Source organism: Emys orbicularis, chromosome 3 (assembly GCF_028017835.1).
Source record: "Emys orbicularis isolate rEmyOrb1 chromosome 3, rEmyOrb1.hap1, whole genome shotgun sequence".
Lineage (NCBI taxonomy): Eukaryota > Metazoa > Chordata > Testudines > Emydidae > Emys > Emys orbicularis.
In genome coordinates this window covers 361,973-389,212 of record NC_088685.1, presented here as the reverse complement: position 1 = coordinate 389,212, position 27,240 = coordinate 361,973, and the positions used below count along the sequence as shown (strand labels likewise).

Sequence of the window (27,240 nt, the reverse complement as noted above, 5' to 3'; positions counted from 1 at the left end):
GCGCCTCAGGGCGACGGAAGGGTTAGGTGTATAGACTCCGCCCTCACGTGCAACGGCCGGTGGCTTCGCCTCACCCACAAGCTCCGCCCATTCACAGAGCCCCGCCTCTATCAACAGCGAGCCACACCCTCTTCCACAAGCCACGCCCACTCCGTCCGCCTAATCTCCCCAGGCTCTCTCACGCCGCAAGCCCCGCCCCCAGAGCCAGTCGCGTGCTCGATCGACTCGGCGTGTCCCGCGGGTGCCGGGTCCCGTAGGGCTGGGTCGGGAGCGCGCCCTGGCCTCGCCTCCCAGGCCCCGTCCCGCCCGGCTCCGACAGGGTCTGCACCGCAGAGCCGCGGGGATGGAGGCGCTGCGGGCGGCGGGACGGGCCGTGCTGCGGAGCCCCCGACTCGCCCGCCACGGCCTGGGGCTCTGCTGGCACCGCAGTGAGTGTGGGGCGCCGCGGGGAGCGTGCCGGGGGGCAAGGGGGGGCTGGGGGCGTACGGGGGCTGTGGGGGGGCTGAGGGGGGGTGAGGTGTAATGAGGGGGGCTGTGGGTATTGAGGGTGGGGTTGGGTTACTGAGGGGAGCTGTGGGGTTACTGAAGGCGAGGGTAGGGTATGGTACTGAGGGGGGCCATGGGGGTACTGAGAACGAGGGTGGGGGGCTCTGAGGGGGGCTGTGAGGTATTGAGGGCAAGGGCAGGGGGGTTACTGAAGGCGAGGGCAGGGTGGTGTACTGAGGGGGGCCATGGGGGTACTGAGAACGAGGGTGGGGGTACTGAGGGGAGTTGTGGGGATATTGAGTGTGGGGCTGTGGGGGTATTGAGGGTGAATGTGGGCTGTGGTGTTACTGAAGGGGAGGGCGGGGTGGGTGGTACAGGGGGGCTGTGGGTATTGAGGGTGGGGTGGGGGTACTGAGGGGGGCTGTGGGGTTACTGAAGGTGAGGGCAGGGTGGGGTACTGAGGGGTGTGGGGGTATTGAGGGTGGAATGGGGGTACTGAGGGGGGTGTTGAGGGCGAGGGCAGGGTGGAGGGCTGTGGGAGTATTCGGGGGGATGCTGAGGGGGCTGTGGGAGTACTTTGGGTGAGGGTGGTGTAGGATACTGAAGGGGTTGTGGGGGTACTGAGGGCGGGGTTGGGGGCTGTGGGAGTATTGAGGGTGAGGGCAGGGTGGGGGCCAGTGAGAGCACGGACTTAGATCTGTGGGTGAATCTGGCTGGTGGGGCTCTTTTTCTTTCAGCTCAGGTGTGGGGCAATGAGTTCCAGGGGGCCCAGGCGCAGGAGGAGCCATGGCATTGCTGGGGGGGCGAGTGTCTGTGCCCCCACCTCTATATCTCAGGACACTCAATGGTCTAAGCCAGTGTTTTTAAAACCATGGGTTGCGACCCACTACTGGGTTGCGGCATGTAAAGTGCTGGGTCACCTTGCTGTGGTCAGCACCGCCGACCTATCGGCAGTGCTGCCCAGTTAAGGCAGGCTAGTGCCTACCTTTTCTGACACCGCGCTGTACCCCGGAAGTGGCCAGCAGCAGGTCTGGCGTCTAGGCAGGGGGGGTCACAGGGCTCCGTGCGCTGCCCCCACCCCAAGCACTAGCTCTGGCCAATGGGAACTGGGGGCCGGGGGTGGTGCCTGCTGCTGGCTGCTTCTGAGGCGCAGCACGGTCTGTGGTGCACCCCGGCTGCGCCTCTGACTGGGATATGACGGAAGTAAGTCCGTGCCCCAACCCCATGCCCCAATCCTCTGCCCCAGCCCTGAGCCCCCCAAAACCTGGAACCCTTTCCTGCACCGCAAACTCCTCATCCCTGACCCCACCCCAGAGCCTGCAGCCCCAGCCCAGAGCCCGGCACCCCTCGCACACCCAAGCCCAGAGCCCCTCCCACACCCTGAACCCCTCATTTGTGGCCCCACCCCACAGCCCTCACCCCAACCCCCTGCCCCAGCCCTGAGCCCCTTCCACACCCCTCATCCACAGCTCCGTTGCGTCGCATGCATCAACAATATTCTTCAACTGGGTCCCCAGAAAAAACGTTTGAAAACCACTGGTCTAAGCAGGGCTGCCTGCAGGCTGCAGAGACACTATGAGTCTGAGCCCTAATCTCATGGGCTGGAAGTGTCCATAACACTATCACCTTGGGTCCTGGAATGCCAGTTTGGGACCCCTGCTTCTCTCTGCAGTCAGAGATGACCCCGCACTCAGACCATGGGGCAGCGAATAAAGGGGGGGGCATCTTTCCAAACACAGTTGAACTGCCCCAAATGCGGCAGTCCCATAACTCAAAGACCCCAGTGACCTGGTGCTAAAGGGCCCCAGTAACAATTGCCCAGACCCTCGGGGAATCTGGTCGTGTTCCTTCAGCACTCCAGATCTCAAGGGTTCCCAGGCACCTCTGAGAGGGGACATGGTGCTATCTCAGATCCCAGACTCCAAGAGTTAATCTCTTGTCTCCGAGATAGTTTTATACTAATGCATGTGGATATGTGGCCGGTACTGTCTTTGTGTTTAGTGCCCCAAGACCCCATTTGGGATGGGGCTCCACTATCCTGGGTGGTGCTGGGCAAATGCTGGCCCTGCCCCATGGAGCTTGCAGTTTTAGGATGCAAAGTGCATCCATGTCAATTAACAAATTCAAAAATTGAGATTTCTGTTGTATTTGATATGAAGAGTAATGCAATCAGTACAGAGGACCTCATTTCATAGTACATTCATTTGTTTTACAGAGTGGTCACATTTTCAATATGCTGCATATTTTTGTATCCATGAAGGGGACTGATGATTAGGGAAAGACAGCTTGAGTTCTTGGCACCCAGGAGGTAGGCAGCTCCTCTTTCCCTCCCATTATGATGGAACTGACTTTAAATTCAAAAGAAAGAGGGAGGGGATTGAACTCCTCATTGCCCTCCCTTTCAACAGCAAGAAATCAGCACATTAACTGGCTATTTCTGCTAAAATGATCAGTAGTAAAATAATGAATGATGACACTGGGCTTCAGAGTCACCACCCCATTGGGATAATCTGGACAATTACACCTCTCAGGATATTGTTTGAGGCAGATTCAGGAACACAACACTGCCACTGTTGCAGCATAGGAAGGGTGGGAAAGAGGGACATGGCTGGATAGTTACAATTCCCACACAAAAACAACAAGAAGTCCTTGTGGCACCTTAGACTAACAAATTTATTTGGGCATAAGCTTTTGTGGGCTAAAACCCACTTCATCAGATACATGGAGTGGAAAATACAGTAAGCAGTATATATATACAGCACATGAAAAGATGGGAGTTGTCTTACCAAGTGGGGGGGGTCAGTGCTAATGAGGCCAATTCAATTAAGGTGGAAGTTGCCTATTCTCAACAGTTGACAAGAAGGGGTGAATATCAAGAGAAGGAAAATTACTTTTGTAGTGCTAACGAGGCCAATTCAATCAAGGTGGCCGTCGGCCATTTCCAACAGTTGATAAGAAGGTGTGAGTAATCAGCAGAGGGAAAATTACTTTTTGTAGTGACCCCTCCACTCCCAGTTTTTATTCAGGCCTAATTTGATGGTGTCCAGTTTGTAAATTAATTCCAGTTCTGCAGTTTGTTGCCATCTCTGTCCGCATATCTATTCAAGGGACACCATCATAGGATCTAACCACATCAGCCACACCATCAGGGGCTCGTTCACCTACACATCTACCAATGTGATATGTGCCATCATGTGCCAGCAATGCCCCTCTGCCATGTACATTGGCCAAACCAGACAGTCTCTACACAAAAGAATAAATGGACACAAATCAGACATCAAGAATTGTAACATTCAAAAACCAATAGGAGAGCACTTCAATCTCTCTGGACACTCAATAACAGACTTAAAAGTGAAAAGAACAAGGAGTACTTATGGCACCTTAGAAATTAGCACATTTATTTTGGCATAAACTTTTGTGGGCTAAAACTCACTTCATCAGATGCATGGAGTGGAAAATACAGTAGGAGCATACACACACACACAACATAAAAAGATGGGGGTTGCCATACCAACTCTAACGACAAATCAATTAAATTGGTCTATTATCAGCAGGAGGAAAACAAACTTTTGTGGTGGTAATCAGGATGGCCCATTTCAAACAGTTGACAAGAAGGTGTGAGTAACAGTAGGGGGAAAATTAGCGTGGGGAAATAGTTTTTAGTTTGTGTAATGACCCATCCACTCCCAGTCTTTATTTAGGCCTAATTTGATGCTGTCCAGTTTGCAAATTAATTCCAGTTCTGCAGTTTCTCGTTGGAGTCTGTTTTTGAAGTTTTTTTGTTGAAGAATTGCCAGTTTTAGGTCTGTAATTGAGTATCCAGGGAGGTTGAAGTGTTCTCCGACTGGTTTTTGAATGTTATAATTCTTGATGTCTGATTTGTGTCCATTTATTCTTTTGCATAGAGACTGTACGGTTTGGCCAATGTACATGGCAGAGGGGCATTGCTGGCACATGATGGCATATATCACATTGGTAGATGTGCAGGTGAACGAGCCCCTGATGGTGTGGCTAATGTGATTAGATCCTATGATGGTGTCCCTTGAATAGATATGTGGACAGAGTTGGCAACAGGGTTTGTTGCAAGGATAGGTTCCTGGGTTAGTGTTTTTTGTTGTGTGATGTGTGGTTGCTGGTGAGTATTTGCTTCAGATTCGGGGGCTGTCTGTAAACGAGGACTGGCCTGTCTCCCAAGGTCTGTGAGAGTGAGGGATCGTCCTTCAGGATAGGTTTTAGATCCTTGATGATGCACTGGAGAGGTTTTAGTTGGGGGCTGAAGGTGACGGCTAGTGGCGTTCTGTTACTTTCTTTGTTGGGCCTGTCCTGTAGTAGCTGACTTCTGGATACGCTTCTGGCTCTGTCAATCTGTTTCTTCACTTCAGCAGGTGGGTATTGTAGTTTTAAGAATGCTTGATAGAGATCCTGTAGGTGTTTGTCTGAGGGATTGGAGAAAATGCAGTTGTATCTTCGAGCTTGGCTGTAGACAATGGATCGTGTAATGTGGTCTGGATGAACAGTTTGAAATGGGCCATCCTGATTACCACTACAAAAGGTTTTTTTCCTGCTGCTGATGATAGCCCACTTTAATTGATTTGTATGGCAACCCCCATCTTTACATGTTCTCTGTATATATATCTTCCTACTGTATTTTCCACTCCATGCATCTGATGAAGTGGGTTTTAGCCCACAAAAGCTTATGCCCAAATAAATTTGTTTGTCTCTAAGGGCTGGTCCACATTAACCCCCAAGTTCGAACTAAGATACGCAACTTCAGAAGTATCTTAGTTCGAACTACAAGGTACTTACCGCGGGTCCACATGCGGCAGGCAGGCTCCCCCGTCGACTCCGCGTACTCCTCTCGCGGAGCAGGAGTACCGGTGTCGACGGCGAGCACTTCCGGGATCGATTTATCGCGTCTAGACAAGACGCGATAAATCGATCCCAGAAGTTTGATTGCTTACCGCTGAACCCGGCGGTAAGTATAGACGTACCCTAAGGTGCCACAAGGACTCCTCATTGTGTTTTGCTGATACAGACTCACATGGCTACCACTCTGAAACCAATTCCCACACAATAAGCCTTGAAAGCACTGACCTGGGGCTGCTAGAGCACCAGGGCCCAGCTGTGCAAACCGAAAGCAGTATTACTGCAGGCATTCACACCTCACCTACACTGAACTGCTCAGCATGCACTCACCATCACTTGTGTCTCTCTACCCTTGTGAATGCCCAGTGGCTTCATACTGATGTGAGGGAGGTCTGGCATCAGGCCCCCGTCTCAGTGTGGGAGATGTTCAGGGGAAACAGAGCAAATGGAGGAGTGCTGCTGGAGAGTGATCTGGATTGGTAACTCAGTAGAAATGAGGAATCAAAATTTGCATTTGCAAACCAAGGCTGCTTGTTGGCTGGTCAGAAGGAAGAGGGCGATGTTGACTGTGCAAGGTGCCTGGGGTGGGGAGAGCTGAGTGGAGCAATGTGGGTGCTGGAAGGGAGGTAGCTGTGATGGAGAAGGGGCACTGAAGAGCAGAACTGGGGTGTTGAATGATTAAGCTGATCTTTCCCTGCTCTTAGTGGCTTGGGCTGTGCCTCTTCTGGGGCAAGGGGCTGTATGCTCTCTGGATAGTGGGATGGGCAGGCCAGATTGTCTTCAAGAGGAGATTGTGCAGAGCCTGAATGCTGTGGTGAAAGCACTTTGTGCTCCTGGCCCTGTTCTGCCTTTGGAGACTCACTTTTTTCCAGCTCCCCTGAGTGCAGATGAAAGTGGAACAGTTGGTGATAGCAGGAGCATGTTGCTAAGATACAGGAAGCTGTGAAAGCTCAGCAGCCTCCTGCCTCTGGAGAGCTGCAGAGAAGAGCTAGAGTACTCTAGCAGGTGGGGCCTGAGCCAGCATGAGACCAGCCCCACAGGGATGGCTGGAGACCTCCCACACCTGCACCCTGATACTCCAGTGGGGATGGGCTACCCCTGATCCATAACCACGCAGGTGGGGACCACACACAAAGCTGAAGGGGCAAAAGGATCTTAATGTAGGACATAGTCACTGAGCCAGCCTGACCTGGGGGATGCCAGCCCAGCCATGTGTGTGGAGCTGGGCGGAAGGGAGGCGCTAGCCTGGCCCCATTTATTTAGTTTTAACTTACAATTGACTCCTCCCCTTTCTAACTAGCAGTTTCTTGCCCTACTTTTTGAAGCAAGTGACCTTGATTCAGCTGGTGAAAGATGCTGCAGGAGGCAGTGACTGAGAGGGTTTCCTGGGAAGGCTTACGCTGTCCAGATGGTTCTGTGCTCTGTACAAGGCTGTTCTCCCACTGATTCACGCCTGCCATGCACTCAGAGCAGTCTCCTTGTTAATGTGCCTTCTGCCTGGATCCTTGGGCAGTGGGCCATGTAAGCTCTGTACAGATTGTGTCCAAACAATGGCATATAAAGCTATTACCCTGGATTCCAGTCGATATGTTTCCACTCATATGCCCCTCTTCTCATGCTCAGACTCTTGCACATTACACTTTTTCCACACAGATGTTGCATGTTTGGGCCAGAGGGGAATGGCCCTGGAAAGTTTTAGCAAAATCTTGGGGGAATGAAAAGTGTATGGAAGGCGAAAAGTAGGTCAAGAAACAAAAATGTGCTCCCATTGTTTTAATCACACTTTTGCCCATGGTAAGCTGCCTTGTGATCATGGCTAGTAATGCCCTAGTGTAGTCTCCAAGTTGTACATTTCATGTATGTGGCCCTGTCTCACCGGTCCCCAGTTGTGTTCCATATTCACCATCATGCCATGTTCCTATTTAGATTGTAAACACTGGTGGAGGCACTATCTTGTTTATACCCCGCTCAGCACAATGGGGCACCAATTCTGGTCGGGGCTGCTGAGTGTTACTGTAATGCAGAAAACCATTTACAAGATGATAGCAGAAAATCTGATTGTCAGACAAGAGTGATTAAAGCAATAGGAGCATATTTTGGTTTATTTAGATCTTCACAAGTCTCCTGACCATACACATGTAGAATGAATTCTATTACAAATATTACAGAAAGTGAAGGTTATAAACTTATTTATGCAATTAATTCACTTGGATTATACACGCAACAGCAAGCTGTTCTGGAGCCTATTCATCCACCAGGAGTGTCTATGAACAAGATTATCGCTAACTTCAAACCAAGTGGGGCTCAAATCTAACCCAGTGATTTAGGAGCAGCATAGATCTGAGTGCGGGTGGAATATTCTGCTTGGCATGAGGGCTGCATCCGGCACTAGCTGGAATTTCCAAATGCTGCCTGTGACGAAGTGGGAATGTTCATAATGTTTTCTCTGAATACTGTGTGGGTGCCTCAGTTTCCCCTATGCCTGTCTTAAGTCTCTAGGTGGTGGGATAAGGGGGTGTGATTGTTGCAGAGCCCTAGGAGACCAGTGTGATGCTGTCTGCACAGAGAATGACCAACACCCTGCCTTCTGGCCACTGATGGCCTGGGCCCCTCCCCTGCAAAGGTGCCAACTGAAGGTGTTGGTCACCTGATCTTTGTTCTCCTCCTGGCCCAGGAAAGAGACAAAGGCCAGAGGAGGGGCTGGAGAGTTTCAGTTTGGAGCTGGCTGGGGAAAGAGAGGGAGGCCCAGACCCGGGGTCTGGCCTCCCTGGCACCAAGATGGACCTGACTTAGGGGTCCGGTTTCTGTACCTACATGCTGTGTTTTGGACTGTGTTCCTGTCGTTTAATAAACCTTCTGTTTTACTGGCTGGCTGAGAGTCACGTCTGACTGCAGAATTGGGGTGCAGGGCCCTCTGGCATCCGCAGGAGCCCTGCCTGTGCGGACTCGCTGTGGGAAGCGCACAGTATGAGAAGGGGATGCTGAATGCTCCGAGGTCAGACCCAGGAAGGTCGAAGCTGTGTAAGCTTCTTGCCCTGGAGACAGTCTGCTCACAGAGAGGAGACTTCACCAGAGTCCTGACTGGCTTCATATGGAGTGGTTTCAGAGCATTGCCTGGTGACTCCGTGACGCTGCCCCATGTAGAATATGCTGCCATGATCCAGGCTCGAGTTTGCATTGGTCTAGTTAACTGGGCAAATTACTTTTCCTTCTGAGGGCAGGAATCACCTCTAGCTAAGCACAGTTAGAAAAAGTGCTGTTGGCCAGGCTGCTGCTTGGACTCCAGAAGCACCTGGGGAGCCAACAAGTCCCGGAGCTGGGAGCCTGTGCACTGAATGGCAGGGAGCACAAGGGGGCCAAAAGAGCCGTTTCTGCCCCTTGCTTCCTTCCTCTCTTCCCCCACCCCTCAGCCTGCATGTGATGCCTCAGTGCTGTCTGGACTGAGTCTCAGCCAGGTCCCAGTCTGCGAGGCCCTGGGTAAATTGTTTAATCAGTTTAGGCAAGAACTCTCTAGAGCTGGGTCTCATCAGCATCCTTAAGGCACTGCAGCTTGTATCTCCTCACTCATGGCACCAGAGACACCTTGACAAGAGGGCTGGCAGAATAGAGGCCCACAAGCGCTCAATTGCCAGTGCTCAGAATGAGAGGAATGAACCCTTCTAGCCCTGCAAGGATCTGTTTGGAGCTGTTACCCACACAAAATTCTCTGTTACACGCACTCTAGGGCACCCACCTTTACCCTTCCGTGTGCTCAAGGTATAAGGCACCCAACTTTACCCTAAATTTGTTACCTGCACACTCTAGGACACCCCACCTCTACCTAGTTCCTAGGGCTCAAGGCATAACCTGGTTGATTTAGGCACCCCCACCTTTTCCCAGTTCTTAGGGCTCCAGGCCATCCATACCCAATTGCTAGGGCTCAGGGCCTAATCTTTTGCGGGTTTATGGGGTCTTTTACCAGTGAAAGAGCCTTACACAGTAATATCCTACTTAACCTCTATTTATTAACAATCTCCAAAACAGAATGCATACACTAAGCCTACAATGCTCACCACGCCCAATAAGGCAGATGAACTTTTCTTGATGGCCAGTTAGGATCAGGCCATCTGGGGGCTCCAGCTTCTGCACGGTGTGATTGGCAGGGTGTTGAGGTCTGACAGCTCTGATTTTGGGGTATGTCCTGCAGTTGGTTCCAAAGAACTTCCTTTTGGACCTCAGTTTATATAGTGAAACTTGAGTCTTGCTTAGCTGTACCTTAACCAATCATTTTATTAAAATATGTAAAATTTTTATTAAAGTTAATGTTTAAAATTAAATATACACAAGTTAAGAGGGACTGTACATCTGGGGTCCAGCTTGAGTTATGAGGGATTACTGGTATCAGTTACAAGGATCACGAGAGACATACATATCACATAACCACCATAGACCCAGATTGGGGTGCAGGGCTTTTTAAAGCGTCAGTGGATAAGTGGGCTCGGGTACGCCACCCATGGAATGTATAAAGAGTCCAAGTCAGTATCAATGTCGCAAATAAGTACATGGGTGCGGTGCGTCCCTTGGTTCATCAGGAAAGGAAGTGGATTATTTCCCTGGTCGGTGGTCTTGTTTACTCAACGTGGTATTGATGGTGTCCCGTGATGTGTTCAGTATAGATGTCTCTGGACCACCTGATGGTGTCCTAACATTGTAAAACAATTCTTTAACCAATTATGCCCCACCACCCTAGTTGATTTACACCTTACAAAGTTAATTATGCAACAGACAAACAATCAAAGAACTAGACAGAGACCATGTAGATAAACAATAGAGAAATGGGGACCATAAAGACAAAACAATAAAGAAGTAGGGATTTCACAACCACAGCTGTTGACAATTGATTTCTTGCCACAGAGAATGCTATTAAACAAAGTTTTCTTTAACCATCTTAAGATCTGTTTCTTTATCTGGTGATGGTGGGCACTGTTAGGACAGGATCGCCTTCTTAACAGCCCGGTATTACATTGTTTTAATGTAATTTAGATGGAATGTGAGGATGTGACTTTCTGCTTCTTGGCTCATGGCTCCTGCTCTCTTAATATGGCTGCAGAAAAAGGCCTCAGATCTTACAATATGGCTACAGGAAAAGGCCTCATCCTTACAGAGTGGGGTTGGGCTCTTGATCATAACCTGCTTAAAAGTATCTAGAATGTGGGCTTTCACACTGTCTCTGTGGGAAACGCCTTTGTCCAAACCATTTCCAGCACTGAACTGAGCCTCTGACACCTGGACTGGGGCCTTCCTGGAAGGGGTGAAACATGGTTCTGAAAAGAGGCTCATCTGCAAGGAGCAGGAAAGACCCTGCCCTGTGCTGAGGAAATCCATGCCAATGTGATGTTCACAATATTATTAGGAGTCCAAGTTTCCCCCAGGTTGACTCACCAATAAGAACAACCATACTGGGTCAGTGATCCATCTAGCGCTGTACCTGATCTTCCGACTGTGGCCAGGGCCAGATGCTTCAGAGGGTGTGAAGAGAAGAGGGCAACTACAGTGTTGAATGGTCCATTCCCATTACCCTTACAAGGGTAAGGCCCTGGCCTCCTGTTTCTTGTCATTTCTGTAGTTCCCCTCCCTGTAACTAACCTAGCAGGTGCTGTTTAAAATCCATGGACGATGGTTGCTAACAGCAGGTTCAGGGCCTCCGCTCATCCTGTTAAGCTTCCTATTTGTTTCTGTTACTGGCTACTGGACAGCGTAGAGATCAGTGAAACATTCAGCACGTTCAAAGTTGCTTCCATATATCAAATGTGATGGTACTTTAAAGATGACAGACCTATTTATTGGTCAAAGATAGAGAACTTCCGTTTATCAAAGATTACTTAGATCCTGTGGGAGTGAAGCTGGAGTGGCACAAATGGAGATTCAAATGTATTCATACCCTATTTTCCAAGCCACATGTCCCACATACTGTAGCTGCAGCATGTGTAATTATGTAACCCATTCCCCTGAGCCTCCTGCCATGAGAGTGCAAAGCCCTGTGGTTACTTCTTTCTCAAAGAAGCAGGCTGGATGTGCAAGGAGAAACCGGGGGCTGGTCATTGGGAACCTTCCTCATTCTAAACAAACATTCTATGTCGACAGGGAAAACGGCTGCAGCTTAAAAGGCAGCAGGATGTAGGCTTCAACAAAGACTAGTGCTCTTATGTCCCATCTCTCCCCCATGCAGCACCCTAGGCTTGGATGCCCCTTCCCGTCTTCTCCGAGTCCCTCCAAAACCCACCTCTCTTCCAGGTACCTGAGTTCTCACCTTTGGGAAGGGCTAACAAAATATTTCCTTGAGCCATGGTGCTGCCTAGCCTTCAGGGTGCAGGCATATCCCATCCGACTCCTGCTCCGACTGCTTACCTCTTGCTAGTGAGACCATGCCCCAGCAGACTTGTGACTTCTGGATAACAACAACAAGGACTCTGGTTTTGATTTAACCTAGCTGTGACTGTTTAAAGAATGCACTGAGCAAGTGCAGTAGAGAACACTATTGTGTGCATGGTGCACCTGTGGCCACTGAGTTAAGGGCCAGTCCTTGGGAATAGGCAATGGGATGGATCACTTGATGATTACCTGTTCTGTTCATTCCCTCTGAAGCACCTGGCATTGGCTACTGTGGGAAGACAGAATACTGGGCTAGATGGACCTTTGGTTTGACCCAGTCTGGCCATTCATATGTTCCTACAAGATGCAGTGCACCCACCACTCCCAGCAAAGTCAATGGGAGCTGGGAGCTCTCAGCACAGCATCTCCCAGGATCAGGCTCTGTGTAGGCGCCAGTTGGGTCAAGGAGCTTACAAGTTCCGCTGGCAGAGCAAATGCCTCCAGAACAGGGAGCTTAGAGCATCATGGGATTGATTTTTTTTCCCCATTTAAAAACAAAAAGCTGAGAAATTAAATGCACCCCCTGGTGCAGGTAGCAGCACTGAGAGGGGGAGCTGCAGAAGGAGACGTGCCCACAGTGCCATTAACTCTGCTGCAGGGCACCTGCTGCAAATAGTAACAAATTGCTGGAGAGAATCAAGCTAGGAACAGTGCATCAGGTACCAGCATGGCAGCTGTTTGTGCATGTAATCACTCACACTAATCACACTCCCTGTGCCTCTGCAGAGCTCCCGGAGAACTGGGCCGACATGCAGGAGCCCCTGCTGGAGGGGATTGGCTTCACACTCAAGTACCTGGGCATGACGCTGGTGGAGAAACCCAAAGGAGAAGACATGGCAGCCAATGCCATCCGTCGGATCATCACTATGGTAAGAGATGCTCCCCAGTGCTGAACTTCAGTGTCTCTGCCTGCCTGGTGAGGGGGGGTTGAAGAAAGTCAGTATTTAGGGACTCGACCCCACAGAATTAGGGGGAACTGGGCTAAGTGATTGTTTCCCAGGCCCTATGCTTCTCTCAGCTTCTCACCTTCTGTTTCCAACATGCTCATGGGCCCACAGCCCATGTGTCCTGCCCTCTGAGTCAAGCCTCCAGAGCATCAGATGGCAGCTGGCCCCTGTCCAGGCAGAGGAGGGGGCCCAGCAGGGGCCTTGCTCTCTGGGGAGGGAGACTCTCAGTTTCACTTGCATGCAGGGGAGAGAGAGGGTCCCCCTCTCTGCCTGCCTCTAGCCCCTTCTCTGAGGATCTCAAAGCACTTTCCAGATGTGAAGCTTGATCAGTGACTTAAACCCTGTTACATAGATGGGAAGCTTGAAATGCAGAGAGGGGAAGGGATCTGCCCAGGGTCATGCAGTATGGCAGAGGTATGAACAGAACCCAGGAGTCCTGGCTCCAAGGGCAGTGCCAGAACCCCAGGCCCAGCTTTTCCCACTTCCTATGGTACTGACGTTTGCTAGCTGAAATCCCATGCCTGGGATGCTGCAGAGGGTCTGGACTGCTGATTCCAATGGAGAATCACTCACTGGGTTTTGGTCAGTGACTAAAGTGCCCCCTTGCATTTCCCCTCTCCCTGCCTCCAGGCTCGCGTGGGAGCCAAGAAATTCCAGAAGGTGATTCTGACTGTCTCTCCGAGGGGCATCTCACTGCAGGATGCTGAGACCAAGGAGATGATAGAGTGTGTCTCCATTTACAGGTATGTGGGGGGCAGTAGAACAGAAAAGTGAAAGGTACTAGGCTACTAGGAATAGGGGGTGGGAGGAGGGGTGGGAGGACTTTGTCAACCAGGAGGTGGTCCCCTGTGCTCTTTGTCAGTGGGAGTGTCTTCCCTTCACCTTCCTAGTCAGCAAGCGGTCCTCCAGCCCTGTCCCATTGGTGACCCTAGTGCCCTGTCCCGGCCTCAAGCTCAGCTGACTTTGCACTAGGCTGTGGTGTGGAACTTTATGGACCTGTGCACACCCTGGCAGGCTGCAGTGGGGCAGGTGCAGGTGGGTGGCCCCACATGCTGTGTATTGGTAGGAGAGAGATGCCAGGCCACATGTGCTGTGGTGGGGATAGAGGTTGGGGGGAATGCGGCCCTGCACATCGTGGGGAGGGGCAGGGTGTGGAAGGTTCTAGGCTTCAGCGGCGTGAACCCTGCATTTGTCTATTGAGTGATGGTTCACTTACCATGCTGCTTCCTTCGCCCCCATACACACACTTCCTCTTCAGGGTCACCTGCTGCCCAGCACCCTGAACCACTGACCCGCAGTGACATTAGCCTCACACCGTGCCCAGACCACGCACACATACTGAGGAGACAGCATGCAGCACAGGTTCAGTGGGATGGTAGCATGGGGCTTAGTGCAGAAACAGCTGGGCCCTGTCTGTCTGATATTGCTGCCCACCACTGTAGAATCTGAGCATGTTCCACATTAAATCAGTAACAATAACATAGTCCCTGGTGGTCTCCTTAGAGTGTCTGGTGCATCTCCGTTTTCACTGTCAAAACTCTGCTTAGGAGGGGGTAGTTGGATTTGAGGTTTATGTTGAGATTTTCTCTTTTTGGTTTGATTAGGGTTGGAGGGGCAGAAGGGTGGGATGTAAGTATGTTGGGGGAGCCAGGGGCATCTGTGTTGGGGAGCATGGGGAGTGGAGAAAGGTCTGTGGGTTGGGAAGCAGCGGTGGCACGGGTTGTGGGTTGGCAGGGTGTCTGTCGGGCTGGGCAGGGCAGAAGAGGGTTATCTGTGTTGGGGGTGTTGTGGAAGAGGGAGTCTCTGTATGTCATGGGTTGGGTGGGTGTCTGTGTCAGGAGTGTCTGTCTGTCCGGGGTGGGGGGCAGAAGGAGGGAGTCTGTGTTGAGGGGGCAGAAGGAGGGGAGTTTGTGTGTGTCATTCTTAGGATGGAAAGGCCTCCTCCAAGAGGAAGGTTTTGCAGTGTTTCCTAGGCTGAGTCTGGACGCCCCTGGTCTCCCCTGGAAGTTGGTTCCATAGCTGGTTCCTCTCCTCTGTGCATTGTCTCCAGAGCCCACGTGCTTTGTCCTGGGCTCTGTGATCTGCGCCATCCCACAGCAGCAACACTGTCACGGGGGTCAGCAATTAAATTCAGTCTTTGTAGCTGGGGCTTAATCTAGTAATTGCTCTGAAGATTGGGATGAAGGCCTTCAACTGGCATCGGAAGGTGACTGGGAGCCTTCCAATAGGAGGAGTGAGGGCAAATAACCTGACTAGTTTTGACAGAGCTTGATAAATGTATGAACTGGAGTTGCCTGATAGCAGGGGACTTGGTGACCCCAGAGGTCCCTTGCAGTCCTATGTCACTTCTTCCTATGGAAGACAGTGCTGGGGCTTGAGCACAGCCATGTCTGTCTACACAACCTGCAGCAGCGAGCACCCAGCCTGGGTTGACACACGTGTGTTAGTGGGGCTCGCGCTAGCGCTCTAAGAGGAGCTAGAATTGCAGCACTTCGAAGTTGCGGCTCAGGCTGGAACTCGGGCTCTGAAGCCCACCCTCCTGTTAGGCTTCAGAGCCTGAGCCGCAGCTTCAAAGTGCTGTCTACTCAGCTGTTTTTAGAGCACTAGCATGAGCCCACTAGCCCAAATCTGTCAGCCCAGGCTGGAGGGCACTGCCGTGGGCTGTGTAGACATACCCGCAGTGGCCTGGGCCATGGAGAAGGCAGCCAGCCATGTACCAACTGGAGCCTGTCCATCATCTTCACATTCAGCTTCAGACAAAGTGAATTGCAATTATCCAGCCTGGAGGTGATCAAGGCGTGGATCACTGTGGCCAGGTCCTCTTCTGGCCGAAGGATGAGGTTCCCTAGCAAGCTGGAGGTGAAAGGAGGCTACCTGGTCGTCAGCTCAGTGAGGATCCAGCAGGACCCTGAACCTAGACACAGCTCAGAATAGGGGCTTTGAAGACAATGTCTTGGACAACTCTTCAAAGTGTTCCCCATTCCAACCACCATCACTTCAGTCTTGCCTGGGTTCAGCTTGAGCCAGCTGCTCTTCCTCTATCTTTAGCTAATATCCTGGACTCGGCACAAGCTGAATTCAGGCAGGATACAGGATGGAAACTGGTTTAGTGTCACTGATGGATGATCTGCTGTTGATGGGTGGAGGACTGATCCTGAGCGAGACAAAGGTGATGCTGGTGTCAGAGGAAAGTACTGTAAGGAGTTCACAGCCCCGATGCAGTCTCCCCTGATGGCAGGTTCATACCCACAATTGGTCAGTTCAGTTCAATTTGTAGTCTGGGAGACTCCTGGATTCTTCACTGCAGCTGTGAGTAACGCTGTCTACCACCTCCATGGCTAGGAGACCCTGCCCCATCCTGGTAGATGATGACCTGCCTCAGTTATACATGCTTCATCTCCCGCCATCTGCATCACAGAATGCAATACACCTGGAGCAGGAGCCTTTGGCTCTTAGGGGACTCAGCCTGCTGCAGCACCTCTCCCCAGCAACATGGGCTCCTGCGATCACATCACACCTGGGCACCACTCCCGACGCTGGCTGCCCATAGAATATGGGGTCAAGTTCAAGGTCTTGGTCCTTCTCTCCAAGGCGCTTCAGGGCCTGGGCTTAAATTCATGGTGTGGAGGGGGGTGCAGCAGCAGGAGGAGGCAGGCAGGGGACAGTTTATAATCCTCCAGGATCTCGGGCAGCCTTTATGCCCCTTGCTGGTAGGTCAGGCTATCTGGTCACTCAGGGCAGGAAACATGGTGGGGCCAGCACCAAAGTACAGCCCCCAACGAGTGCCTTGACCCCATTGCTCATACCCAGGGAGCCTGTTGGTGGTGGTTGTGCTGGGCTGCCATGGCCAGCATGGGGCTGGTATATCCCCTCCCTGCTTGCCATGGGTGTTGCATGCTGTTGCCCCTTCTGACTCATCTGCCATGGGCATCCCCTGTGTAAGACTCCCCAGCAGCATATCCGCTTCCCACACTAAATACTTAGCCAGCTCAGTGCTGCCCAGGCACCCCAAGCCCCCAGTCCCAGGCTGAACTCTGGCCTCTGGCTGCTACCAAAGCTGCCCAGTCACTTGTAGCTAGCACCACCCCCTGAGTGGCTGTCCCTTCTTGCAGGATTTCCTACTGCACCACGGACAAGCTGCAGAACAAGGTGTTTGCCTACGTGGCGCAGAGCCCGCAGAGTGGGGCGCTGGAGTGCCATGCCTTCCTCTCATCCAAGAAGAAGATCGTAAGCACCTGCCTTTAGCAAGAAGAGGTCCAGGATGGGTCCTGCAAGTTCCCTCTGCCCAGGAGAGGGAAGGTCCCTGCTTCCCCAGCACCTCCAGGATCTAACCATCTGTCCATGCCACGTTTCAGAGGGTGCCATCCCTACTCTGCTGCCCGATGCCCGTCTCCCAGCAAGAACAGCGTTCTTCCCATCACCTGTAACAGATCCACAGGATCTGTGCTATGCCCCCACTTTTAAAGTGTCTCTTGGAGGAACCCCTTCAGTGTGGCACATCCCCAAGGGGTCCCACTTGTCCTTCAGGATTGGCCCTGCATCCTCACCACCTCCGAGACTGAGCCTCTGGGCTCCAGCACTCCTGCTTCATGCAGTGAGCTGTGTCCAGCAAGTCCAGCGCAGATAGGCTCCTAGTCAGAGATTTGTCCACGCCTCAGGGACTGATGCACCCGGGCCAGGCTTTGCAGTGACACCAGGCAGTGTTTTCCAAACAGAACAGGTTTATTAGTCACCTGGACACAGCACCAGGAAGTCCTTAAGTTAGCACAGAGAAACAAAGGTTAAGCCATAGTCCAGTTGGCCAAGCCCGTGCAATCAGCCAGCCAAGCTGCTATGGCCTCCATTTCAGGCTCTGTCTCTCTCTCCTTTCTCAGTCCCAGGTGAGAGGTCGGGTCTATGCGGAGGGCAGCACTTAACCCTGACATCTTTCCCTTTGTTCTTGAGCTGGGGTGTTGTTTTGGCTTCCCTGCCGAGAGCTGGGGGTGGGAAATCTCCTTCCTCTGGGGCTTTGCTGGGTGGGAATGTTCTGGGCAGTGGGGTGTCCCATTGTTGGTTTTTTTTGGATTCTCTATTAATATAGGGAGTTTCAGCAGGTTCCAGCCAGTTTCTTAATGACCCAGTCATTGCACCTTGGACAGGGAGGTGATTGTCACTTTCCTGGGTGCAATACAGACCAGTGAGGGGTTGTCACCATCTGCCCCACAACACTGGGTTCCTCGCAATGCTTTACTATTGTAGCTTCCAACCAGAGCTGCTCACAAACAGCCTACCGGCATGCAGGTCACACCCTGGGTGTCTGTGTATAGCTGCAGCCCTGGTCCAGCATTTCTGACCCCAGCAGCCTGTCAGCAACACCCCAGTCACACGCTGGCTTCCACCAGCTGTGATTACTCCCAGTGCCAGATTTTCCCAAAAATGTGTGTTCTGCACTGTCCAGCCCTCTCCTGGCAGTTCAGATATTAAAGGTCCATTGCCCCGTAAAGGGACAGTATTCAATAATTCGCTGCTGCAACCGGAGTTACCAAACAGTTCAGTTTAAACACAGCACTGGATTAGTTTAGATTAAAAATGAAACAAGGTTGTTTAACTGCAAAGAGAGAGGTTTTAAGTGAGTACAAGTATGAAGGATTAAAGTCAGAAATGGTTACAAGAAAAATAAAGATAAAATGCTTTCTAGTAGCTAAAACTTTACAAGCTAGACGTGGTTCAAGGTAAAATCCTTACCACATGTTCCCAGCAACAGGGCTGACCAAATTGTCAGCTCAGGATCTCCTCCCAAAGTCAAAGGGCTGCTTCCTTCGTCATCTTAGGTGAGAGAGAGAGAGAGAAAGAGAAAGAACCTGGGGTGTTTGTGCCCCTCACTTTTATAGTCCAGTTACCCTTTGAGATGGATTTTCCCGAGCGTTACCCCTAGATAAAGCTCATTCCAGCTGTGAGGACGGAGACATGGTCTCGAGGTGAAAGAGGTTCCATGTTGTTGTTTGCTAAAATGCAGATTGATCTGTTCCTGCCCCCCTTTGTTGCCAAAGAATGGCCACTTGACCAGTGATTGCCAATCACCTTTGACGACTGCTGGCTAGAGGCGTCAGCTTTTCCTGCCTCTTTGAGGAACCGGTTTACCCCCTGCCCAGACTTGTCTGGTAAACGCATTGTAGCTATAATTTCACCTTATGTTCATAACTCTTAATACAGATTCCGTACATACGTTCCCCAAGAATATTGATGATCAATGTGTTACTAGTTTTTAAATGATACCTAACGAGACACATTTTTCACAAAGATTATTATAGTAATGTGTAGGGTGTGAATACAGGGGTGCTTTCAGTCAAGTGACACACGCCTCATGTCTCCTACTCTGCTAACAGAGCAGTGTTAACCCTTTGTCACGCACTGGGTAGCAAAGCAAAGTACAGGGGGAAATTGAGGCGCACACAGGCTCCATAAAAATATTACAGAAAATTCCCACTTCATCACAGCCCCCACAGCCCTTCCTCTTCCCCACCTAAAGCGTCTGTTGCTCCCAGCTGACTTGCATCTTCTACTGGCTAGGCCTTCAACCGCCAGCCCCTGCGGCTCATGTAGTTATGAGCCCGCCAGCCCCTGGTGCTTCTCAGCTGGAGAGAGAGCAGGCGAGAGAGACAAGTTCCTGGGAGGAGGGAGTTGGGGTGTGGGACTGGTTTCCCCCATAGGCCCACCGACTACAGCACCCTCTGTTGCTGCCCCCCACCCCAGGAAACTGGCCAGTCCCCTGTGAATTTATGAAAGCAATGAATGCAATCTTACCCTAATCCCTATCCCCACAGCCTAGTGATCCCAGGACCCTGTTCTGTTCCTGACTCTTCACTATGCTTGTGCCTTTCCCAGTGCCCCTGCAGACCTGGTCACTCCTCCCTGGGAACAGGCACTCTCTGTGCTCTGACACCCCCCCTTCCTGGAGGACTCTACCTTACTTTCTTTCTCCCCTCTTTAAGCTCTGGGAGTGCTGGACGTTGTGGGTGGTAGGGGTGCTGAAGGAAAAGATGATGGGCTTGTGGCCAAGGGGCATGGGGGAGGTGAGGGCAGGGATGCTGGGGCTTTGTGGGCAAGAGACACTGGTAGGTACATGGGGGCACTTGTAGAGATTCTGGCGGGAGGGGGTGCTGGTTCAGGAGTGGGTGCAGGCAGGCTGCCTCATTATTGACCCCCTTGTGTCTCTTGCATACAGGCCCAAGCCGTGACTCTGACTGTGGCTCAAGCCTTCCAGGTGGCGCTAGATCACTGGGAAACAGCACAGGCAGGTAGGAGAGAACTGTCCCCTGACACCTCCCTCTGACCAGCCCAGGATTCCCCTGGGGCCTGAGCAGGGCTGCTCCCTGCACTTGCTGGGGAAATGCACCACAGCATGAAGAACAGCCTTCTCTGAGCCAGCACTCCTGGGCCCCTCTCAACCCCCACCGAAGTCCCTGGATCTCTGGCAGTGGCAGTTCCCAGCTTGGCTTTAATCATTTAACACTTCCCCCACCTGCTGACTTTAGATGCAGCTCAAAGCCCTGGAGACCCCTGGGAGCCCACATGAAACCTGCCCCTGGGCTGGGGATTCCCAGCTTCCTCCTCCCCCGAGCAGGTTCTAAGGTATCTGCCTCACCTGCCCCCGTGACTCCCAGGCTCTGTCTCTGCGTCTTTCACCCTGTTTCAGGCTCTGTGCAGGAACAGTCCCACCCTGAGTGTACCCTGGAGAACAACAGGCCAGGCAGCACAAGGGAGCCAGCTCCGGTCCCCACGGGGAGCACCCCATTCAAACACCACTTTGAGGTACAGTATATCCAGATCATTGCCCCTGCAAGGTGCAGACTGAGTCCTCCTGGGGCAGCGAAGAGTTTGGCTTGCCCATCCCCACCACAGTAGAGAGCAATGCAGCTGGGCCTGGCTCCCCCAGGTATCTCGGAGGCTGGGATTCTGGACATTGGGCATCAGGGAAGGTCAGATGCTGGGAAAAGCAATTCCTCCCCTGCTGTCTCCCCCTGGCTGAGACCCCCCACCTCCTAGCTTGTGCTGCTGACTCCTGAGCCCTCTCACACGCTGGACAGAGCCGAGCAGCGTGGCAGGCTCTGGTGAAGGAGGAGGGTGAGCTCTGTGCTCTGAGTCCCTTTAACTGACTTTCAGGGGTGGGGCAGGGCAGGGGTTTGTTGAGCCGTGCTTGCTGTGGAAGCTGTCATGTGAGGCCCTAGCAGGTCCAGGATTGCAGTCAAGCTGGAAGGGCATATTGAATGGGGTCCTGCAGGGATCAGTTCTGGGTCCGGTTTTGGTCAATATCTTCATCAGTGATTTAGAGAATGGCATAGAGAGTACACTTAAAAAGTTTGCGGACGATACCAAACTGGGAGGGGTTGCAAGTGCTTTGGAGGACAGGATTAAAATTCAAAATGATCTGAACAAACTGGAGAAATGGTCTGAAGTAAATAGGATGAAACTCAATAAGGAAAAATGCAAAGTACTCCACTTAGGACGGAGGGAAATGACTGCCCAGGAAGGAGTACTGCGGAAAGGGATCTGGGGGTCATAGTGGATCACAAGCTAAATATGAGTGAAGAGTGGAACACTGTTGCAAAAAAAGCAAACCTCATTCTGGGATGTATTAGCAGGAGTATTGGAAGCAAGATAGGAGAAGTAATTCTTCTGCTCTACTCTGCGCTGATTAGGCCTCAACTGGAGTATTGTGTCTAGTTCTGGGCGCTACATTTCAGGAAAGATGTGGACAAATTGGAGAAAGTCCAAAGAACAACAACAAAAATGATTAAAGGTCTAGAAAACATGACCTATGAGGGAAGATTGAAAAAATTGGGTTTGTTTAGTCTAGAGAAGAGAAGACTGAGAGGGGACATAACAGTTTTCAAATACATAGAAGGTTGTTACGAGGAGGAGGGAGAAAAATTGTTCTTCTTAACCTCTGAGGATAGGACAAGAAGCAATGGTCTCAAATTACAGCAAGGGTGGTTTATGTTGGACATTAAGAAAAACTTCTTAACTGTCAGGGTGGTTAAGCACTGGAATAAATTGCCTAGAGAAGTTGTGGAATCTCCATTGTTGGAAATTGTTAAGAGCAGGTTAGACAAACACCTGTCAGGGATAATACTAAGACCTTCCATGAGGCCAGGGGACTGGACTAGATGACCTCTCGAGGTCCCTTCTAGTCCTACGATTCTATAATCCTATGAGCACCAGGCACCGTTGTGCTCTCTGTGTGTAACGGGCTTCTCTGATGCAAGTCTACTATCTCATGCTCCAGTTCAGACTCCAAGTACTCTGTGGTCTCCTCTGGGCACCAAGAGAGCCAGGGCAGGAATTCTGTGTTCTCTCCCTTCCAAGCACCATGGCCCTTCCTTTGTGCCCTAGCCCAAACAATTTCACCACGCACACTTGCAGGCTAAGCTGTGGTTCACAGTGCCAGGACCCTCACCATGCTGATTCCTAGGAAAAGACCGTGCCCTTTTCAAGTGCAAAGCTTCATGGAATTATTGTCCTGTAGCTTGGGGCATTGGGGCCGTATGTGGGAGGTGTGGCCGGGGCATCAGGCCTGCATGTAGGAGGTATGGCAAGGTCATTGGGGCCATGTTGCTGAGTGGGAGCAGTACCCCAGACAGTCATCTATTGGGATTTAAGCTTTCCTCTTTCTTGGTTTGCCAGGAGGAGGAGGAGGAGGAGGAAGACGATGATCTCAATGAAGCCTTTTCTGGGTAGGTGACCATAGGATAGCAGGGCCCACCCAAGCCCAGAGCTATCCTGAAGTCTGAGGAGGTGGGGCCATTTCCTGCTCTGATTTCTCCTCCCTATGAAGATGTCAGGTCTGCGTCCTGCTCCAGCCTGTTCCAGGGGTGTCGTTAGCTTTACGGGCATAGTCAGATGTAAGAATAAAGTGAGAAAGGCCAAAAGCCATGTAGAGTTGGACCTTGCAATGGGAATTAAAACCAATAGTAAAAGGTTCTATAGCCCAATAAATAAGAAAACAAAGAAAGAAGAAGTGGGACCGCTAAACACTGAGGATGGAGTGGAGGTTAAGGATAATCTAGGCATGGCCCAATATCTAAACAAATACTTTGCTAATGAGGAGCTAATGAGGCTAATGAGCTTAGGGATAATGACAGGATGACAAATGAGAATGAGGATATGGAGGTAGAAGCCGAACACATCCGAGGTAGAAGCCAAACTCGAACATCTTAATGGGACTAAATCAGGGGGCCCAGATAATCTTCATCCAAGAATATTAAAGGAATTGGCACATGAAATTGCAAGCCAATTAGCAAGAATTTTTATTGAATCTGTAAACTCAGGGGTTGTACTGTATGACTGGAGAATTGCTAACATAGTTCCTATTTTTAAGAAAGGGAAAAAAAGTGATCTGGGTAACTACAGGCCTGTCAGTTTGACATCTCTAGTATGCAAGGTCTTGGAAAAAACTTTGAAGGAGAAAGTAGTTAAGGACATTGAGGTCAAGGGTAATTGGGACAAAATACAACATGGTTTTACAAAAGGTAGGTCATGCCTGGTGAGTCTTGCCCACATGCTCAGGGTTTAGCTGATCGCCATATTTGGGGTCGGGAAGGAATTTTCCTCCAGGGCAGATTGGCAGAGCCCCTGGGGGGTTTTCGCCTTCCTCTGCAGCATGGGGCACGGGTCACTTGCTGGAGGATTCTCTGCCCCTTGAAGTCTTTAGACCATGATTTGAGGACTTCAGTAGCTCAGACATAGGTTAGGGGTTTGTTGCGGAAGTGGGTGGGTGAGATTCTGTGGTCTGCGTTGTGCAGGAGGTCAGACTAGACGATCATATTGGTCCCTTCTGACCTTAAAGTCTATGACTCTATTCTCCCCACACCCAGACCCCACCCACTGAGCCCCAACCACCTTCACCTGGACCCCCCTGCAGAGTTCCATTACCAATGCACCCAGAACTCCCTAACAAGCCCCTGTCCATCCAGATTTCCCCCCCCTGCACCCCACACTGAGCTGCCCGCACCCAGATTGCCCCACATAGAACCCTCTCAACCCACACCTGGATCCCCCATACTAAGCCCCTCCACACTTGAGTTCTGCCTTGCTGAGCCTGCCTGCCCACACCTGGCACAGAGGGGCAGGGCCCTGGGGTGTTTCTGGGGCAGGCCGGGTCCTTGCACTGTGACAGGGTTGGGTGCAGCCTCACTGCTGAGTCTGTGTCCTGGGGGGAGCTGCACAGTGATCTCCCACCTCTGTGCAGCCAGTGGCCGGTGCTCCCCAAGGCCATGCTGGAGCCTCCACATTTTAAAATATTGTGCACAGAATTTTTATATTTTTGGCATGGAATTTTAATTTTTTTGGCGCAGGATGCCCTCGGAGTAAGAGATGCACTCTTCGGGCAGGGCAGCAGAATTCTCTGCACTATGGGTACTGGGAAAGCTAAAGGAGAGTGAAAGCCGGTGCAGCCAGAGCAGGGCGGAAGCTTGTAAAGAACAGATCTCAACAGGCCACGTTGTTCGATTGTTTAAATTAGTCACAGAATGTGCAGAGTCAGGGAGCCATTCTAGAAGGGGGGGGGGGAGACCTGCAGATAGGGGCACCCCGAAGGTGGGGAAGAGGGCACTCCTTGGATACTATATCTCCAAAACTCTTGCCTGAGATTGTCTTGTCCAGGAACGTGGCTCTGTTGGTGCCCTGAGCCCTGACTGGAGGATTATTAACCCAGCAGAGTCTGTGCATTTGGGGACCCAGAGATTGCGGTGAGGTCTGGGTTCATATAGAGTCTTCATTAAAGCTCTGCGAGGGATGGGGGTGATATCACATTAATGACACTAGACGGGGAGGAGCTGTGAGACAGAAATAACCTGCCCAGACACCACAGTGACTGGTGCGCAAGGAGATCCTGCAGACCATGTCTGCCGGTGAGTCCTAGATCCCGAGGCCAGAAGGGACCGTTGGGATCATCTGGTCTGACCTCTTGTATAACACAGGCCAGAGACCTGCCCCACAATAATTTCTTGATTTAGAAATTACCATTGATGGAGAATCCGTCACAAACCTTGATAAATTATAAGAGTGAGGCAGTGCAGTGCCTCATACGATCCCCCCTTTCTCTGGAGGAGAGAGTAAAAAGACTGGGACTTTTCAGTTTGGCAAAGAGATGACTAAGGGGGGATATGATAGGAGTCTATAAAATCATGACTGGTGTGGAGAAATTGAATAAGGAAGTGTTATTTACTCCTTCACATAACACAAGAACCAGGGGTCACCTAATGAAATTAATAGGCAGCAGGTTTAAAACAACACACAGTCAACCCATGGAACTTGTTGGCAGGGGATGTTGTGAAGGCCAGAACTATAACGGGGTTCAAATAGATGAGTTCATGGAGGATAGGTTCATCAAGGGCTATTAGCCAAGATGGTCAGGGATGCAGCACCATGCTTTGGGTGTCCCTAGTCTTTGATTGCCAGAAACTGGGACTGGATGACAAGGGATGAATCACTCAGACTGCCTGTTCTGTTCGTTCCCTCTGGGGCACCTGGCATTGGCCATTGTTGGAAGACAGGACACTGGGCTAGATGGACCCTCGGTCTGACCCGGTCTGGCCGATCGTATGGACTGGGCTCTCTGGCTGCTGCTGCCAAGCCAGCTCAGCTAGTGGGATCTGATGGGGTCACAGCACAGGCAGATCAGCTGCAGTGAACAACACGTCGCCTTTTCGTCTTATCTGCCTTGGCGAGTGCCTGGGGCTCCCCATGGGCATACGGACATGTGTATTTGTTGTGCCCATGGCGTTGATGGCCAGATGCCACCGCAGTCCTGTTTCACAGAAGGGTGTAATGTGTGCTCTCTTCTTTGTTCCAAGCTGCACTGAGGAGGGCACTCAAGACACAGCAGGTAAAGGGCTTTCTGTCGTATTTCTTCCCCTCTCTGCTCCCATCCAAGAATTCCCTGTAGAGACACGCTCCGGGGTGCAGTGTGGGGGCCTTGCCAGCAGAGGGTACTCATGGGCCCAACCCAGAAGGTTCCTGCAAGTCCTGCCTGCTAGCTCCCATCCCCCCGTCTCCTCCCTTGGCCCCATCCCCCCAGCCATCCTCTCACCGTTCTGGAGATCGTGTCCTTTTGTGTTTCAGACTTTGTGTCTCCCACACCAGGAGGCAGCTCGTCCATCATGCGCTTACCACAGAGCTGGGCCCCACCTGGAGTGCCCCCGACACAGCGGGATGAAATGGGATGGGGGCACTGGAGGCCAAGCACCCACCTGCCCCAAGGGACCTTCCTCTAAGGTTTCCACAGGCGAATGAGGCTTTGTCAGTCTTCCGGTGTTTATATATCACCATAATGGGTTAACCAGTCAGAATCCTCTCTGTGCCTGAGGCTCAGACCAGCTGGCACCTGGAACGTGGACCAAGCAGCATCCCTTCCCCACATTGTGCCTGAGGCATTGCTCTCCTCTCTGCCCTGTGCCTTTGGACTAACTGGCAGCTCGCCCTGCTTTGCTCCTGGAACTTGGCCAGGCAGGTTTCCTTGACTCTTTTGTATGTTCATTTTTGCTGGTACTAGTGAAGCTGCCCTGCCAACAGCCTCTGGGCTTCCCCCAATTAGGCTCAGCCCAGGCAGTGGTAGGGCTGGCTTCCCACACCCCCTGGCCTGCTCTGTGCCACCACCCAGCCCTGCAGGGACTTCCACCAGAGGGTGAAAGGGAGTGCAGCATCCATGGCCTGCCTACTCCTCAGCCTATCCTTGGAGGGTGCCAGTAATGGTCAATTGGAATTGATGGGATGGGGCCACCCAGCCCTGTGGGCCCCAGAACAGCTCCTTGTGCTCCCCGTTGCACTGGCTGGGCTCAACCCCATGACCAAGGGTGCTGCTTGTTCCCAGTACTGACTGGGCTGGCAACTCAATTAAGGCCTTTCCCTCCTCTGCTGTCTGGTTCTGGGGCACAGCTGTGTCAGGGCTTTGGCTTCATCCATGTTGGGTAAATGCAGCGTGCTAGAAAATGTGTTAGCCAGCAAACTGCTGAGCACCACTCGGCACCCGACATGTGCAGGGCAGTTGTGTTCCATGTTGTGTTCCTGAGCATGACTGCCCCATGCACATAGGTGCTCACCACTGTTAGCTGGGCGTGTGCTCCCAGGCATGCTGTGTGTGTGGTGGGGCTCACTGCTGTTAGTGTGCCTGAGAGTGCACACCTAGCTGAGTCCAGAGCATTGTTCAGTTTTCTCTGGCTCACACGTTTTCTTGCTTGCTGTGTTTACTCTGTGTAGAAGAGACCCATAGCTCTGGTCTTTCCCATCCCTGTAGCTGAAGCATGGAAGTGTGAACTGAAGGACTGTGGATCATGCCCCCTGCAAGCCCTCTGTCCTTACTGCCTCTCTCCTTGGGATAAGGGGCAGCAGATTTCTGCTTCTTAGGGGAGTCCTAGATTTAAGGCCAGGAGGGAGTGCGCTGAGCATCTGATCTAACCTCCAGCCTAGCCAGGCCAGAGGATGCTGCCCACAGATTCGGGCAGTGGGGGAAGGGGGTTATTCTCTCCTATGTAGGTGTCACACTCCTTTGCTG

The 27,240-nt window shown here is 51.7% G+C and overlaps 1 protein-coding gene across 1 annotated transcript; it reads left to right on the top strand.

Moving 5' to 3' along the window:
• The first annotated feature begins 343 nt into the window (after window positions 1-343).
• LOC135876883 (low density lipoprotein receptor adapter protein 1-A-like) lies at window positions 344-25,963 on the top strand. Its single transcript, XM_065402249.1, has 10 exons — window positions 344-428; window positions 12,490-12,632; window positions 13,341-13,453; window positions 16,823-16,937; window positions 19,915-19,987; window positions 20,386-20,501; window positions 22,274-22,276; window positions 22,374-22,423; window positions 25,544-25,575; window positions 25,812-25,963. The coding sequence occupies exons 1-10, from the start codon at window positions 344-346 to the stop codon at window positions 25,961-25,963; spliced, it is 882 nt and encodes a 293-aa protein (XP_065258321.1).
• The last annotated feature ends 1,277 nt before the right edge of the window (window positions 25,964-27,240 follow it).

Coding starts and splice junctions, on each gene's coding strand:
- LOC135876883 (XM_065402249.1), top strand. CDS start 344: ATGGAGGCGCTGCGGGCGGCGGGACGGGCCGTGCTGCGGAGCCCCCGA. Junction 16,938..19,914: donor TCTCATCCAAGAAGAAGATC/GTAAGCACCTGC, acceptor TCTTGCATACAG/GCCCAAGCCGTGACTCTGAC. Junction 25,576..25,811: donor GGGCACTCAAGACACAGCAG/GTAAAGGGCTTT, acceptor TTTGTGTTTCAG/ACTTTGTGTCTCCCACACCA.